This window comes from Calcarisporiella thermophila (genome assembly GCF_041956535.1).
Source record: "Calcarisporiella thermophila strain CBS 279.70 unplaced genomic scaffold VTP21scaffold_41, whole genome shotgun sequence".
NCBI lineage: Eukaryota > Fungi > Calcarisporiellomycota > Calcarisporiellomycetes > Calcarisporiellales > Calcarisporiellaceae > Calcarisporiella > Calcarisporiella thermophila.
This window is the reverse complement of record NW_027192231.1, coordinates 81,787-99,031: the sequence shown is the minus strand read 5'-3', so window position 1 is coordinate 99,031 and position 17,245 is coordinate 81,787. Positions and strand designations below refer to the sequence as shown.

At 41.7% G+C, this 17,245-nt stretch overlaps 5 protein-coding genes and 3 non-coding genes across 8 annotated transcripts in view; 5 read left to right on the top strand and 3 right to left on the bottom strand.

Annotated features, from left to right (window-relative positions):
- The window catches only part of VTP21DRAFT_8904 (uncharacterized protein), a gene marked incomplete at both ends in the record, with an annotated part of 1,436 nt that extends 798 nt beyond the window's left edge, over nucleotides 1-638 (top strand). The window contains one exon of the mRNA XM_069399805.1: nucleotides 19-638. Coding sequence (XP_069245728.1) covers nucleotides 19-638 — 620 coding nt within the window. The remainder of the gene's footprint in view (nucleotides 1-18) is intronic.
- Nucleotides 639-1,898: 1,260 nt separating this feature from the next.
- VTP21DRAFT_t350 lies at nucleotides 1,899-1,980 on the bottom strand. Its single transcript has one exon. It is a non-coding gene; the product is annotated as a tRNA-Ser (tRNA).
- A 760-nt stretch (nucleotides 1,981-2,740) lies between these two features.
- On the top strand, nucleotides 2,741-3,886 carry VTP21DRAFT_8903 (uncharacterized protein; the record flags this gene model as incomplete). The annotated part of the gene is made up of 3 exons (XM_069399804.1): nucleotides 2,741-3,113; nucleotides 3,177-3,639; nucleotides 3,718-3,886. The coding sequence occupies 3 exons, from the start codon at nucleotides 2,741-2,743 to the stop codon at nucleotides 3,884-3,886; spliced, it is 1,005 nt and encodes a 334-aa protein (XP_069245727.1).
- A 392-nt stretch (nucleotides 3,887-4,278) lies between these two features.
- Nucleotides 4,279-5,662, bottom strand: VTP21DRAFT_8902 (uncharacterized protein; the record flags this gene model as incomplete). The annotated part of the gene is made up of 2 exons (XM_069399803.1): nucleotides 4,279-5,392; nucleotides 5,460-5,662. 2 exons carry the CDS (start codon nucleotides 5,660-5,662, stop codon nucleotides 4,279-4,281), a joined length of 1,317 nt encoding a protein of 438 aa, XP_069245726.1.
- A 2,635-nt stretch (nucleotides 5,663-8,297) lies between these two features.
- VTP21DRAFT_8901 (uncharacterized protein) lies at nucleotides 8,298-9,889 on the top strand (the record flags this gene model as incomplete). The annotated part of the gene is made up of 8 exons (XM_069399802.1): nucleotides 8,298-8,523; nucleotides 8,626-8,745; nucleotides 8,808-8,878; nucleotides 8,962-9,090; nucleotides 9,158-9,288; nucleotides 9,363-9,533; nucleotides 9,617-9,729; nucleotides 9,798-9,889. 8 exons carry the CDS (start codon nucleotides 8,298-8,300, stop codon nucleotides 9,887-9,889), a joined length of 1,053 nt encoding a protein of 350 aa, XP_069245725.1.
- Nucleotides 9,890-10,275: 386 nt separating this feature from the next.
- On the top strand, nucleotides 10,276-16,462 carry VTP21DRAFT_8900 (uncharacterized protein; the record flags this gene model as incomplete). Its single annotated transcript, XM_069399801.1, has 20 exons — nucleotides 10,276-10,497; nucleotides 10,567-10,624; nucleotides 10,694-11,053; nucleotides 11,119-11,179; nucleotides 11,249-11,544; nucleotides 11,621-11,835; nucleotides 11,909-12,322; nucleotides 12,406-12,507; nucleotides 12,582-12,726; nucleotides 12,788-12,954; nucleotides 13,026-13,229; nucleotides 13,284-13,361; nucleotides 13,423-13,537; nucleotides 13,624-13,710; nucleotides 13,766-14,082; nucleotides 14,150-14,457; nucleotides 14,525-15,253; nucleotides 15,327-15,421; nucleotides 15,487-15,866; nucleotides 15,932-16,462. The coding sequence occupies 20 exons, from the start codon at nucleotides 10,276-10,278 to the stop codon at nucleotides 16,460-16,462; spliced, it is 4,884 nt and encodes a 1,627-aa protein (XP_069245724.1).
- Nucleotides 16,463-16,765: 303 nt separating this feature from the next.
- VTP21DRAFT_t349 lies at nucleotides 16,766-16,837 on the bottom strand. The gene has a single exon. It is a non-coding gene; the product is annotated as a tRNA-Asp (tRNA).
- A 99-nt stretch (nucleotides 16,838-16,936) lies between these two features.
- VTP21DRAFT_t354 lies at nucleotides 16,937-17,012 on the top strand. The gene has a single exon. It is a non-coding gene; the product is annotated as a tRNA-OTHER (tRNA).
- The last annotated feature ends 233 nt before the right edge of the window (nucleotides 17,013-17,245 follow it).

Genomic DNA, 17,245 nt, shown 5'->3' with positions numbered 1-17,245 from the left:
TCTACATGACAAGCAAAGGAGAGAATATCACTCCGGAGTGGAAAGAGATCTCAAGCAAATCCATCAGTTGGGAAGTAGCTTGGATGCAATGGAAAAAGCGGCCGAGCGAACCCAAGCCTAGGGCACTAAGATGGAGACTCTTGAAACACAGATTGGTGACAAACATAATCACTAGTAAGTGGACAGGAGAACCTAACATTTGCAAGCGGTGCACAACCAACGCAGTGGAAACCATTAGTCAAGCTTATCTGGAATGCCCGGCCATAAGTCAGTTATTGCAAACGGTAGAGAGTTACGTCTGCCGCATTCTTGGAGTGAGAGCCCACGAAACAACCAAAGAAGACAGACTATTTGGAACAGACTACAAAACCATGGGCTACCAACGGGAAGTAGTGGCAACGGGCCATGATGCAGCAATCTGGATCATCTATCGATCAAGATTATCGATAATAATGGATAACGCCCAACCAAGCGAAATAGCGCTCGCTGAACAACTAGGGCATGAAATGCAAAAAATCGTGAGATCCAAATTGTGGCCAGCGTCTATAAAGGATGAGAAAGAAGATCTCCAAGAGCTCTGGTGTAAGGGGAGTTGGATACAAGTCCAAGGAGACGAAATATCCTTCAAAAACACTTAGCTCCAATACGACCTTGCCGAATACCCTACCACCCGCATTCCAATTTTTCCTTTTATTTTTTTTGTTTCTATTCTTTTCCTCTCTTGTATTATACCTTCCTTGAAAAGTAGGATGGTATTCACACGCTCTACCATTGCTTACATGTATTTCTTGTTTCTGAGGACTGACAAGTCACTTTATTAACTAAAAAGGCTACTTTTCAATAAAGATCCTTTAATCCCAAAAAAAGGTAAACATTCGCGTTTGAGGAAAATAAAAAAAGTAAACATACGCGTTGGGGGGTGGAGTAGCTTAGTAGTAAGCACTCCTAAGTGCCATAGAGATGGCACGGATTCGAACCCCTTAACCCCCACCAACACAAAAAATGTGTCTGGACTCTCCACCAATTCTGTGTCTTGCTTGCCGTGTCTATGCTCTCCACTATTATTATCTCTGTTTTTTCCAGTCTGGTTCTCTACAATCCCTCTTCGTCCTGTCAAGCCCTGCTCCTCCACTAGTATTGCCCCTGTCTTGTTGTGTCTGCTCTTCCCATTATTACTGTCTCTCATTACTGTCCCTTGCTTGCCGTATCTGTATTACTATTTCTTAACTATTTATACCTTCTGCCAGCAATTGGCTATAATTTGCACAAAGGCTTATGACTTTTGATTCACCAACGATTAACTTCCTGAGAATACTTTTCAATAAAGATCCGTAGCTTTAAAAAAAAACATACGCGCTGCATTGTGCGCTGGGTTCGATTCCCGGTGACGGCACCAGAACCAGCGGTGTGACCGGGACACACTCTAGGAATCGGGCTATAGGCTACTTCGTTACAACTTCTCCGAAATACAGTAAAATGTGTCAATGAAATTCTTCCATATATATTACTTATTCTATATCTTTCTCGGCACAAGCAATTCCTCTCTACAAGGCCGGCCAGGAGCATTACCTGAGTGATTTTGACGTAGATGCTACCCTACCCTTTTAACAAAATCGGATACCTTTCAATAAGGCCCTTTGTTAAAAAAATAAACAAGAGAGAGAAAATCTTCCCACAAAAACTGAGAGCCAAACTACATAAGGCCGTCGAATCATGGAAAACAAGATCGGTATACCCAGTAGGAAAGATCCACCTTGTAAACTCCCGCCCGCTCTCTAAGCTATGGCACATATTTCAACTTATACTTCTCCTATTTCTTTAATAAAAAGAAAGCTTGCGAATCATAAAGAATGGTATTCAAAAAAATATAAAAATTCGACAACCATTAAAAGCAGAAGCGACAGCTGCAGGACTCGAACCTGCGCGGGCAGAGCCCATGTGATTTCTAGTCACACTCCTTAACCACTCGGACAAGCTGTCTTCTTAATTAAGAAAAGGAGAATTAAATTTTAATATCATCAAAAATAGTGGCGCAGCATTATATACAAAACTTCATTTACCCTAACCTTCTATCTTCCAGATTCTGCAAGGTAGGCCAGGAGCATTACCTTGGTAGTGCTAACGTAGAAGCTACCCTATCTTTTTAACCGAATAGAATCCTTTTCAATAAAGATCCTAAGTTAAAAATAAAACTTCATTTACGAGGTTGAATGGCTAAGTCGTAAGTGCTCCTCAGTGCCATCGACATACCGCGGTTTAGACCCCCTCTCCCCCTCTAGCACAGTGTGACTGGAATCTCCACTATTATTGTTTGGTGTTTGTCATCTTATTCCTTATTTTGTAAGCTACGCTCCAACATGACATTTTTTTTATTTGAAAATTTTATGGATCATCTGAACATATTCTGCTATATATTTTTATCCCTCTTATCCCGTCTATGTTATTGATATTTCTCGCAGGGCTTTAATTTACTTTTCTGTTTTCTTTTTTCTCTTCCATTTTCTTGGCTTTCATGTGGATTGTAAAAAAAAAAAAAAAAAAAACTAGTATTTAAGTTAGAGTATAAGCCCTCTCAAGTTTTGCGCCGATTCAAACTCCACTCCCCACTACTCTCTTCTTTGTAGTTTCCATTTTCTTTCCAGTCCTAATTCGTTTCCAGAAATTTGTCAATCACCTGGGGGAGCTTAGCATAATCTTCTTTCTGTAAATCATTCGAATACGATCTGACATCCGCTAGAGAATGTCGCTCTCGGAACTTCGCAAAAATGCCCAAAAAATAGTTGATGTTGCCATATATAGCATTGGACCGATTTTCATTGGGCTGGCCATCGTTCTCATACTGGCTTGCATTGCCGCATATTTCATGATCATATTTCCGGAGCGCCATCCATCGCTCTCAATCGGATGGATTCTGGATGGGATCTTTAGCATTTATATGATATATTGCATTGGTTTCCATTATTACATGGCAATCATGACCCCACCAGGTGGATCTCTGGATAAAAGAATGGGTGCGATTGTAGGAAGAAAGAATGACGAAATTGAAGGAGGAGAGGAAGAAGAGGGACTTTTAGGAATGGAGGAAGGAATGGTACGGAAACCCTGTAAAAAATGTAAGTTAACTCTGTATACTCTCCTGCTCTCCATCCATTTAAAGCCCTTTACACTTTTTGCAGGTAATCTTCCGAAACCTGAACGGGCTCATCACTGTAGTGTTTGTAATGCTTGTGTACTCAAGTACGATCATCATTGTCCTTGGATCCACAATTGTGTTGGGCATTTTAACCATCGCTACTTCATGCTTTTCATAACCTATATGGTATTATCATCGGCGTATTTTGTCTGGAGCGGATGGGGTGTCTTTATCTCCTCCCTTGACTTTATCAAGCCATGGGCTTATTCCTATCCACGAGCGCTGCTAGCATTCTCTATTATTCTCGCTATGGCAATGGGAGTTGCTCTTGCAGCATTAGGTGGATGGCACTATTATCTGGTCATGACTGGGCAGACCACAGTGGAGTGCTATAATAATGAATATAGCCGACGAAATGCAAGAAACTCGGGTGAGACGTTTGTGAATCCATATGATTTTGGTGTGAGAGGGAATCTACGAAGGTTTTTTAGCATTTCTCCTCAATAGTAAGTGCATCAACAAGTCATTTCCGAATCTCTGTAACTGAATCTAAGAATTTGTTGCCCCTTTTTGGATTTGATTAGCCCCTGGTACACTCTCTTCTTCCCGATACCTGTGCCTCCTCTTGGGAATGGTAAATCGTGGGAAAAGAGCGAGATATGGTGGCTCAATAACCGCAGTCGACAAGTCCACGGTTCTCCTTCAAGGGAAGAAGAGAGACAACAGCACGAGATGTCGGATCGATCAATTTAAAAGTACTCTTCCCATTTTCTTGAATGATTTCGTTTTTTTTTCTTTCTTTGCTTCTTTGTTTCTGTTTTTTTTTTTTTTGTAAATTATTTCAAAAAATTAATATATATTTCATGCATAGACCATCCATTTAGTACCATTCCATTGATATATGGCCGGCATAGTGACACATGAAATAGGAACGAGAAAGCTCCGAACGTTCAAAAATGAAGCAGAATATGTATATAAATTTATAAAAATATATGTGTATAAATGCGTGTAAGAGCGCAATGAGAATTATACAAAAATATGACTACTATTAAAACTAATATTATACTAAAAAAATAAAGGTATAGGTACCGAGAGGTATAGGTTAAGGGTAATGCCCGTCGCATGCGGTTGAAAGGTCCGTTTTCTCAAACTCTGGCAAATATCCGCTTACTCTTCCAGAGCCGTGTATGCACTAACAAAGCCGACCCAGCGATAAGGGTTAAACCAGCAAATAGGATGGGAGGTGTGTAAGAACCGCTCTTCTCCAGCAACGAGCTGGCCACCATGGTTCCGAAAGCAAGCGGAACAACGTTGGATAAATAGATTAGATTCAGTGCCGATCCAAGGTATTCCACACCCACGATATCAGCCGCCGTAGAGGGCATGACGGCCCAGTATGCGCCGCCAAGAAGCCCAAAGAGGATGACAAAGATCAGAAGCAGCACAAAAGAATTCGCAAAGAGCCAGACGAGAATACAGGAGAGGCCAGAGAGAAGCACAAATGCAAGCTGCACATTAATCGAGCCGATTATATCGGCCAGGTATCCTGAGAAGATGCGCCCTACTGCATTAATTCCACTGAGTAGCCCTAGCAGCATGGCCCCTGTTTCGGCTTGGAGCCCGATATGGGTGGCGTACGAGGGTATATAGATGAAGGGAATCAGGTATCCGAAATTGTTGATAAATGCATATGCCACCAGACTACAGAATCCGGAGTTTTGACGGAAGAGTGAGAGGTCGAAGGCTTTGTTTCCACATTTTCGGGCGCTTGCGGCGATCCGCGGGCGAGCCAGCATGGTTGCCAATAAGCAGAATACAAAGGATATACCCGCCACGATCCGTAAGCACCATTCCACAGAATACTGCGAGATAAGGTATCTTATGATAGGCGCCAACAGGAGACCTCCGATTCCGCTGCCTGAAGAGCATATACTTGTTGCGAGCGCCCTCCTCTTTAAAAACCACTGGCTTGGAAGGGGCATTGCGGGGAGGAAGAGCATGCTTGCAGCCACTGGGAACAGGATTCCCTGACTCAAATAGAGGTGCCACACCTGGGTCGTGAAGCTGGCAAGACAAAGCGAGATGGGCAGTAGGAATGTCCCAATGAGCATGGGGACCCGGTATCCGAAGCGAGTTATCAGCGGTCCTGCCAAAGGGCCTCCAAGGAAGGTCAAGCCATTGTTTAACCCACCGATAAGCGAGATGTGGAAGAGGCCAAACTCCGGGTTGTTTCTCATATAGAACTCTTGGTACACTCCCCTGTTTTACGGCCATCCGCTGAGGGTTAGCAGGCACATCAAGCCGTCAGTGAAGATGAGAGCATTACCAGGTGTTGTTCAGCCCGAAGCATACGAACAGAATCAGAAACGTGGCAAACACAACAACCCATCCCCACCCCCCATCAGGAGGCGGGCCGGCGAGCCCTTTGGAGTCGATTGAGTGCTCCACCTCCACAACAATGGTTTCGCAAGGATCTTCTAGCCCCAACTTGTCGCTCTCTATCCTGTTTGCAAAAAGCTTGAGCACCATGTTAAGTGGGGAGGAAAATAAACAAAAAAACTAATGAGCTGAGCGAGATGAGAAGTGAGCAGGCCAGCAGCACTAGGAGTATAAATAATTGCAGACGAGTCACGTATGTACGGCTCTCTCAGTCTGGATAAAAGATTTGTTAAGATTGGTGGAGAGGTTATTTTCGTGGTTGCCGATCAACTATTCCTATTGGGGACTGCAGAGTTAGCAACAAGTTGCTTCTCAGCACGTGCCGACTAAGTTTGTATACAACGCAAAGCGTTCCGTACGCGGGGTTAAAATCACTGCACGTAGGTTAAAATTTGCGCATTGGACCTGCATATGTTTGTGGCAAATTTCAGACCATCTGATATGGACTTTAGGTTATAGCGCCGTTCTCACAAAGGATTAGTACAAGTGTCAAAAAGAGGGCGAGAGGAGGGGACGATCATTGACAGGTAAATGTGCCAAGTTTGCAAACTAAATTGGGTTGTTCTCATAAGCTTAAAGTAAAGAAAAATGTAATTACCCAAACTTTTTCATTTCAGCGGCTTTATTTATCTTTTTTTTTTCCCATCTTCACCCGCAGTTCACAATGTACCAACTTTCTTTTCGACAAGAAATCTCAAATAGCAGAACTTATGTGCCAAAAATATAAAAAAAAAACAGGAATAAGCTGAGAATTTCTTAAGACTCCCCGAGACGGTGGTTCTGCATAGTCACATTGCACAGAAAATGCATCCATATGCAACACGAATGCATGAGAGATTAACAAATGGAATTGAGATCCAAGCTCAGGGACATCCTCGGCTTATTCCCACCTGGCTTGAGAGAATGGGAATGTAAGTCAGCAATGATCTATATCTTTCAATGCCATTCCTCTTGCAGGTCAACTTATAGGAGCATGTTCCTAGCAGTTGATATTATTTAGAAGGGCTGCAATAGATCTGGGCCATCAGGTTGTTGGAAAATTCGTGCGCGTCTCATGGCCAGTTACAAAAACACAAAATAAAATCAATTCATTCTCCACCATTTTTAAAAGGAGTATGAAAACACAAATCCAATTTGATTACCAGAGAATCCCCGCAATAAAAAAATAGTTTGGAGAGTGGCTGATTGAGATATGAGAGCCTGTATCACTACCTTTGTTAAAGGCAGAAAGGAAGATACTGCGTTACTGCTGATTTCAATTGAAAGAGCATACTAACTCTTCTCAATGGGCCGCCCATCGTCCAACACTCTTAGGAGTTTCTTAGCAGACTATTAATAGAAATAAAGCTGTTAACCTTGTTACAGGAAAGGAAATAAAACATTATAAGGGCAACCAATCGGAGTACAGCGGTGGGAATTTTATTTTACATAACCTACGCTTATGTTCCCAACAAGAGTGCAAACTCATCAGTACAACTCTCATCCTCCCATATTTACCGCCGCCACAAGATGTGCACCGGCTCATCCTATCTCCTTTTCACGACAATCTCCGCACACATTGCTCCCTTTTTTCAACCTAACCTTCAGAGACTGAACTGAGGGCCCATCGGGGGCTTGTGATCCAAGCAACGGAGCTACTGTCTGATCAGCCGATGTCTGCACAATCTAGTCAAGCTCATTTTTTTCCCTTCCACGGACACCGCAGCATAGACGATTAATCGATGATTTTGTAGACGGTTGCAAAGACGGAAAACGGTCAGCCAAAAGCTATGTTATATCATATATGGGGTGATATAAAGTGGAGAGGGAAGCGCTAATTACCTCCTACTTGATTAATATAGTAACGAAATATATAGCGTGTGAAAGTTATTCCCATATCAGATATTTTCGGAATATATCAGCAATGACCCCAAACCTATACTGTATTTGTTGCTAGCATATAACCAATTGAAGGGACAATAACCAACGATAAAATCTTTTAGAGGATGGACAGCGGAAGAATTTCAATTAGTATTTAAATATGTAAAATATGTAAAATTACGGCAGTGCCTCTTCTAAAATATCGATGCCATGTTGATGCTCAATTAAGCCCAAGCATTCAGTTTGAAAGAATTTGCCCTTAGTAGATAGGAGCAGCTTTGGAAGATAAATAAGGTATCAAAGTACTGTTGTCTTTTAGATATTGATAGTTCTTTTGCAACTTGATTGAGCTGAAAATCCTTTTTATTGTGGATCAAATCATGTAAAGTAAAGCGTCCTTTGTCTCATACATTGTTTATTCAGAAGCCGATTAATAGTAATAGCGAAATAATAGATAATTTGCTATCCATCTCTTCACGCTGCAATGTTATCTTGATTAAGACTAGAATTTACTTAAAGACCATTTTCCTATACCTGTCTCCTCAATACCCCAATCTATCCAAACGCACGATACATAGATTATAAACTAGTTTTTTCTTAAAATTAAGTACCAGAATATCTGTTATTTTTCGAGTTGTGCGACGCTGATCTCTCAGTGTAGAATTAGATATTGTTTTTTAAAGAGTAGACATATTGAGTCTTCTTTTTGTAGCCACTGGTCTATATCTATAAGTCCCATTTAAAATAGTAGACACTCCAAGCCATTAAAAATAAACAAAATGGCAGTCACAAAAAGTCACAACAAACAATTTGTTTAGGATCGCGTCCTAATGAGAAAAGTATTACAGAACTATACTTTATCACAATGTCTACATTAAAGCTAGCACAGCTTCTTGCCAGACCTCGTCTTCGTCCTTTTTACATCGCAAGTTCCCGATGTTATGCATCTCTACAAAATAAGACATATCAACCACCTGCTCTTGGCGTTAATCCCGCGTATGATGAGGCGCTTAATGTTATTGCAGCCGATCGTGATGAGCGGATAGAAAAACTAGGCCATATTTTGAAGGAAATCGAGGTCTTAAATAAGGGTATATAATCATTATATTTCGATTTAACTGGAATGTCATGTTTTCGATTGGCACGATGCTACTCTTTGGACGATATCTTATTTTGATCTTGCTATCATTTAGATTCACTATCTCAGGATGATGCTAGTAAGTTGGAGGAACTTGAAAAGGAGAAATACAAGCTTGAGGTGTTCTCGGAAATCAATAACCCTGAAGTGCAGTGGAATTTCAAGAATGGCTTTGGTGAGTACATTATTTCATGCCTTTCGAGTATTCAATCCTCAATTAACAAGTCTTGCAATTAGTGGATATGTCCAAGCCTGTATATCGTTACATGTGGGAGAAGCACTGGCAGAAGGAACCTATGGCGAAACTTGTATGAAGCATTTTTCATTAAAGCAATTTCACTTGGATATGGGCAGATTGGATAGACTATATTGACTCTGATTTATAATTTAGATGGAGCGTATCACACAAATGCGTGTGATTCCCGATCTTGTCCACCCCTCGGTTACTCCTAGCATAGAAGTCCAGGTGGATTTCGGTGAAGGAAACTTTGAGCCTGGTGTATTTCTTTCACCTGCAAAGGTATATACTTATCTATCCGGAATTGGCTATCAGACGTCTAACTTTGGGTGCATTTGCATTAACATAGACCATCGAGACTCCCGCGTTAAAAATTGTGAATACTCATGTCAATACTCGTCTTTACACAATTGCACTGGTTGATCCAGATGTACCCGATACAGCTAACAGAACTTACAAGCAAATGTGCCACTGGCTTGTGTAAGCTATCAATCTTGATTCGTGCGAGCAAATGTAGTAGTTAATGAACCAGTTAATTTCTTTTATCACTCAAGCACCAATGTTCCTATTTCATCTACTTCACCACAAGTACAAGGTGGAGATACTGTTTTTCCATATCTCCCCCCGCACCCTCAAAAAGGCACCAAGTATCACAGGTATACGCTTTTAGTTTATGAGCAGCCGGATGGTGGAAAGCAGCGTATTGAGCTCTCCTTGGATAAGAGGTTCGTCTCGTCTCTTCTCTAATATACAAAACTTTTTTTTTTCAGAATTAATAATCACATTCATGATGATTTATACTCTACAGGGACTTTGACATCCGCACCATTCACACAAAATACAATCTCACTACTCGAGGAGTCTCATTCTTCCGTGAGGTGTGGGATGAGGAGGTATCAAATATATACAAGAACATCCTTGGTACGTTTTATCCCATTGCCAAAATTGCCTTAATAGTATAGTCTAACGTTGACGATTTAATCCATTAGGCGTACGAGAGCCTGTCTTTGGTCTTCCACCGAAGCGGGATCCGCTATTGAATGAGATGGGAAGGAAGAATAAAAAATACGAGAATATTTAAGTTACTATTAGATTTTTTTACCAATATCTGTTCTATTTGTTTATTTTTCATTCTTGGTTGATAAATTGCGGGAAGTTGGAACGATAATAGAAATTTTCATCATCATTTCTTGCCTATTTTAATACTATAATGTCATTCAAGCATTCAATATTGAATATGCGAATGACTTTACTACAACTCAGACGAAAATTCTTATAAGGTCCCTTATTCTTTCAATCATTTTTAAACACGAATTAAACCAAGCCACAACCACACAAAATACATATGCCGAAATGAGGGGAAAAAACGCGTACTTTCTAAATTGCATCCATTAGTTCAGCATCATCAAGTTTCTTTAGTTAATTTTACTAAGATTAGTACTAGGAATAGAAACGTAAACCTCGAAAATGTCACAAACGGAGGCTCCGTCTTCCGCTTGCTGTGAGCTGAACTGGCAACACCTCGTACACTCTGAGATTATCTCAGTGACAAGTGCGATGCGTAAAAACTCACGGTGGTCTGGGATTAGCGTGAGCGGACTTAGTATGGCGAGTATAGAGATGGCAGGTGGTAGGCGTACACCACTAAGAGATCTGCGACCTCGTGGAAATGACGGGTATAAGAGTCAGGTACATTCCAATTTATTTTGAAATATATTTCCTTGAGTGAATTCGTGATGAATACGATTACTTCCTTAGTCAAGTCCTCTGATGCATGGCTTCACAAATTTGCGAGCGAAATTGTCCCTTATCACCGGTATATTGCCTTGGATTTATAGTTTCCAACACTACTAAATATTTAACATTTTAAACTATCTTGCGTTAGACCGTGAGAAACTCGATGCACATGCACTCCTTGCTCCATTTCTTGAGGTGATTAAATCTGGCGACACCACCGGTCCTATTACTGGCGCTGCGCTTGCCAGTGTAGAAAAGTTTCTCATCTATGGAATCATCGACATGAATTCACCTAACATAGCCATCGCTATGTCCGCGCTCTCCTCTGCGGCTACTCATTGTAAATTTGAAGCCAGCGATTCTGTCTCCGATGAAGTGGTGCTGCTAAAAATTCTTCAAGTTCTGCAAATTACGTTGACTCTACCCATCGGCAGAGTATTGAGTGATGAAGCAGTGTGCGAGATGATGGAGACAGGATTGAGTATGTGCTGTCAAATGCGGTTGAGTGGTAAATATATTCAAACGTATAGTAAGCAGCTTGGAGCAAATGCCTATAATGTTGAATTTCTTTAGAAATGCTCCGAAGATCTGCTGAGCAGGCTATGAGGATAATGGTTCAAACGCTTTTTGAAAGGTGAGTAGAAATGGCTTTGTATTATTTTTTAATTTGTTTACTGAATACCAAATTTTATATGGCGTCTAGGTTGAAAGAGCTGGGGGATGATACGGATTCTATAGAGACAGATAGCACAAGTGATACTAAACCACCATCTCCAGTGCCTGAACAGTCGTCTGTGACACAGTCTAAATCTGGAGAGCAACAAGGAAGCCAGCCAACCTATCTTGAGATACCCGATCAGAACAAAGGAACCCTCGGAGGAAGTCGTATCACTTCCTCAGATGACTTGAAGAAACAGTTTCGAAGATCCATCTCACTAGAGCAGCCTTTGCGCGTAGAAAGTCTAGAACCAAATCTAATAACCGACGAGGAGCAGTCAGGTAGTCAAACGAATTTCTTGTGAAGGTTTCCATCCAGTAATTTTTGAACTGTCACTTTTTAATTGGAACTTTACAGAAGTGCCTGTCCCCTATGGGTTACCTTCAATACGCGAACTCCTCCGAGTTCTTATTTCCCTCTTAAATCCACATGATCACCAACACACTGACAGTATGCGACTTATGTCTCTCGGGATTTTGAATGTTGCATTTGAAGTGGGTGGTCGCAGCATTGGACGATTTAAATCCTTACGCGCGCTGGTCGTCGATGAACTTTGTAAATATTTGTTCCAGGTAAATGAGAGGACGCTCTTTTCTTTTGCGGTAAATTTAAAGCGCCTCACGATTATTATGGGCAATAAAATAGATTGCACGAACTGAATCACTGCCTCTTCTCACTCTTACTCTTCGCGTCACAAGCACTGTATTTGACACTCTCCGTCCTTATCTCAAAATGCAGCAGGAGCTCTTTCTCTCATACCTGATTGAACGTTTATCGCCGGCAGTTACTCGCTCCCTTCCATTCGAAGCAGAGTTCGCCGGCTCTCCGACCATCGATGACCGTGCTGTAAGTCCTTCGGGGAATAGAGCATTGCCAGATCCTCGTGATTATGGCCGTCGTGAAGCACAACCAGCCCAGGGCGAAGTGCGAGAATTGTTATTAGAGATGCTAGGACAGTTTGCACGTATACCATCCTTCATGGTCGATTTGTGGGTGAATTATGATTGTCAGTTGGATTGTCGAGATTTATTTGAGGAGATGATACGCTTCCTTTGCAAGGTAGATTTCTGATATTCCAAGCTTTTAAATTTATAATCCATATTAGAGCATTTATTTTTGCGTCGTATGTGTACAACTATTAGAATGCTTTCCCTGACACGAATGGATACGCAGCTAGGAATTCTCATATGCTCTGTTTAGATGCGCTGCTCTTATTTATTAACTTTATGGTTGCGAGAATTGAGGTAAATCAATACAGTGAGACCTGAAATCTCACCCGAAACGGAATTATATCGTTTTGCGTACTTTGCTTTACTAGACCACGCCTAGCAATTTAAATACTGCTGCAGAGAAATACCCATCCTCATCGGAGCTCATGAAGCTCAAAATGCATAAGCGACTTCTTCTTGAAGGGGCTGCTCGCTTTAATGAAAATCCAAAAAAGGGAATCGAATTTTTACAATGTAATCAGGATTTACTATCTTGCGATAAACCATTCATATTAAGTGGTTTATTTTTTTATAGCCCATGGGATTATCGAATTAGATTCCTCCGGTGATTCAACAGCAAGCTTGGCGACCTTCTTGAAAAACACACCTCGGCTCAATAAAAAGCTGCTGGGAGAATATCTATCGAAGCCCTCTAACATCAAAGTATTGAAAGTATTCGTACAACTATTTGACTTCAGCGAGGTTAGGACCATGGATTAAGTTATTTGATGTCCGAATATTTAAACTATTAATTTTATCACTTGTCTCTGCAGAAACGGATCGACGAAGCACTACGTGATCTTTTGGAATCTTTCCGTTTACCAGGCGAATCCCAACAGATAGAACGTATTGTTGAAGTATTTGCGGAGACCTATTTTGCTACTCACCCGAAAGACATCGCCTCCCAAGATGCAACCTTTATACTTTCCTATTCTGTGATTATGTTAAATACAGATCTACATAATCCTCAAGTCCGGGTAAATCTATTGCTATTGCTCTAGTCCATGCTCGATATTAAACATTTTGTTCAGAGACGAATGACGCTTCACGATTATATGGGAAATTTGCGAGGTGTTAATGATAAAAACGATTTTTCCCCGAGTTATTTGGTAATTGGAGCAATATTCCCTCACTCCTTTTCGCTAGTTTTTTATACGTTTTAATCTATAGCAAGCGATCTATGAGGCAATCAGAAAACGAGAAATTGTAATGCCTGAAGAACATGAAGGACAGCTTGGATTTAATTATGCCTGGAAGGAGCTCTTACGACGAGCAGAGCGAACGGGTGAGTTGCACCTCTCCTATTAATAAATAATTCGAGTTATACGTGTATGTTCTATCGATGTATTGATGCATGCAAAAATTTTATAGGCAATTTAATTATTGTGAGCACTTCGATTTATGACAAAGATATGTTTATGCTTGCATGGAAACCGATGGTTGCAGCAATTTCGTATGGTAAGCCACACTACTTTGCTAACAGCAGATTGGTCTCTGACCTCATTTCTCCCAGCTTTCAACAATGCCTATGACGATGCAACTCTCCAGAAAGCCGTCACCGGTTTTCATCATTGTGCAGTCCTAGCAGCACACTATGAATTGCCTGATATCTTTGATGCGGTGATTACAATGCTTGCGCGTATGACTGGATTATTAGAGTCTACTTCAGCAAACGTAACCCATGTCGAAGTTGAGGCAGACGGTCAAAAAGTCATGGTAAGCGATTTATCGGTACAATTTGGACGCAACTATAAAGGTCAACTTGCGGCTGTGGTGGCATTTGCTGTCGCAAATGAGCATGGAAACTCTTTACATGAGGGTTGGTCAAGCGTGAGTATATTGCACTGGTATTTTTGATGAGAAATCGACTAAGTTTTCTCGACTTAACCTATTATAGATGATGGAGATCATCAAGCAACTTTTCCTGAACTCTTTGCTCCCGAGTTCAATGTCTCAAGTTGAAGACTTCCTGGCTGGCACAATGACAATACCACTCAAACCACCGTCTGCCCCCTCTTCCCCTAACCCTCAGAGTCGTAGGGATGGTTCACTTCTTTCAACTCTTTCTTCATATCTTCTATCGCCTTATTCGAGCGGATATGAGCCGCTGCGACCTGAACCTACTGAAGAGGAGGTTGAGGCTGCACTATGTGCCGTGGATTGCGTGATGTCATGTCGATTGGAGGAGCTGTTTGCTGATATGAAGTATAGTGTCATCGCTTACTATTCATACACTTAAAATACCATACTAAAAATGAATTTGTCCGACTAGGTTCTTGGAGCAAGAGTCTTTGGAATTCCTTATGAAAGCATGCAAACAAAACGCAACGATTAATTCGACCACCACTAAGAACACTCAGCCAGGAAGTGGAAATGGAAGGGAGCGTCGTGGAGGCACACCACCACAGCAGCGCTATGATCCAGCGGCCGTTTTCTTCCTTGAGGTGATGATCAGCATCACAATTTCTAGTGCTGATCGTGTGCATACCCTCTGGAACATCATGTTTGAGCACTTGAGTGACATACTTCGTGCTGCAGATACGCACAGCATTCTACTAGTGGAGCGCGCAGTCGTCGGACTTCTACGACTCTGCATTCGCATTTTGCAGCAAGAGGAGATGCGCCCCCAGTTGGTTAGTGCATTGAATTTGCTTCTAGGTTTGCCAGCGGAGATTCGCAGCAATGTTGCCGAACAAATGATGGCCGGAATTTCAAATATGATCAGGGCTGATGTCGATCGCAAGACAGGTGTCTCGGCTTGGTCCTCTGTATTTTCGCTTGTGGCCAATACTGCCGCGCACCCTGAGGCTGCCAAGTTTTCATTTGAAACTGTGATGTTACTACTTGGAGACCCTCCGGGAATCAATATTGTACCTGAAAATTTTGTCAGCTGTCTCGACACGCTCTCTTCTTTCGCAGATGCCACGGTTCATTCAGTTAAAAGAAAGGGAAGTATTACCTCTGAGAGTGGGGGACCTGGTGGAAGACGTGTCATTAAGGCGTAAGTATTATAGTGATATATTCTATTCTTTTTTCAGAGCTCAAAAAGTGAAGATTATTTCTCTACATTTCAGTAGCAGTGGTCCACTAGAGCGTGCCAGCAAATCACTAGATATCATCTACATGCTTCATAATCGGATCCCCCATTTCGAAATTACGGATGGAAATGGTTAGGATTTCGACACATATAAATCAGCAAATGTATTCCGCTAATTGCCTTTATTTCTTCCTTAGCATGGGATGAATGCTGGCTTCCGCTTCTAACGAGTCTTGCTCGACAGTGCTACAATCCTTCTCGCGAGTTGCGACAGCAAGCACTCACTCTCCTTCAACGCGCCCTGCTTCTCCCTGAACTCTCCCAAGAAGATCTTCCGTCCGGTGCAGTTTTCGAGTCCATCCTTTTCCCCTTGCTCAATGAGCTTTTGAAGCCCGATATATTCCCTACGGATCCATATGGGGCAGATGAGGCGCGAATGCGCGCGTCGGCATTGCTTTGCAAGACATTTTTACACCATGTTCCACGAATGATGGGCTGGTCGGGGCTGATGAAGCTGTGGCTGCGAATCCTAGATATTCTATATCGCTATATGCGAGAGAGCGGAAGCGATCATTTGGTGAGTTGAAACCGAAAGCTACAGATAAGCAAGGGCACTTCGCTTATCTCTTGTATGGTTTTTAGGCTGAGGCGGTTCCAGAATCTTTGAAAAATATGATTCTAGTCATGTATGCATCAGGCGCATTCACAGATACGCTTGTGGTTGAAGAAGTGGAAGATGTCAAACAAGTGGCAGAGGAAGCGGGCTTGGTGAAGACTGAAGCAATTCAGAAGCCAGCTGGTGGAACAGAGAAATATAACGAGTTGTGGGATATCACATGGAAGCGAATCGATGCATTTTTACCAGATTTGCGGCACGAGCTCTTCCCTTCTCCTCCTGAGAGTACTAGCCAACCTCCTAAGGAAGATCAAAGTGCAACTATCCCCCTCGCAGAACAAGGTGTCTTACCAGCCAAAGAATCTGAAGTGAAAGAGTTGAACGAGGGAGAGTTAAATTATGAAAAGACCGATCAGAGTGAATCAAAATTGCCTGCACCCACGGCAGAAAGAGAAACAAATGAAGCGGCGGTAGAGGTGCAAACTGTCTCAAAAGATTTGGATTTAAATGCAGAAATCACACTGATTTCCTCGCCTTTGGATACAGAACAAAAATGAGAAAAAAATTATTTCTTGAAATTTTCTCTGGGCCCTTATTTCCTTCTTTTTTAATCGCCCCCTCATTTTTTTAGAAATGTTTTTCTATGGTTTTTGGTAGATGGTAACAAAATGGTGGTTTGTCATAATTCCCTCTTGTCTACTATTAAATATATATCTTGTTCTTGATTAATTTAGGTCGAGATCATATTGGTGAGGAATATTCATACCAGTATTATTAGGATAAGTCAGAATCAGAATTATTTGGAATTGAATGGAAGATAAGGTTCATGAATACTGTATTGTGCAAATAAAATTAAAAATCTCTCCGGCCGGGAATTGAACCCGGGTCGCCCGCGTGACAGGCGGGAATACTAACCACTATACTACCGAAGACGACTTTGTCATGTTACGAGGATATTGGCTTTTGTTACGGAAAAGTCACATAAGCAGCCACTTAGATACTCGGGAGGTGAGGGGAGGGTTAGTGTAGTGGGGGGGAGGGTTAGTGTAGTGGACTATCCCTGGGATGCCGATGAGAACGACGTGGGTTCGAATCCCACTTCCCCCACCAGCACTTACTCTTAGTTTGTGACTGCTATCCACTTGATCAGAAGCTGTCTTGATTATTGAAAAGATCGCCCTTACGATAAGTACAAAGATTACATTGGTTTCACGTACATGCTATTCACGACAACTACGATACACGCATATCAATTGAACGTCTATCGATCCAGGACTTATATCTCGTTATGTTAAGTCCATTGACATTAACTTCATGTAATATATGGAAATTAAATAAAA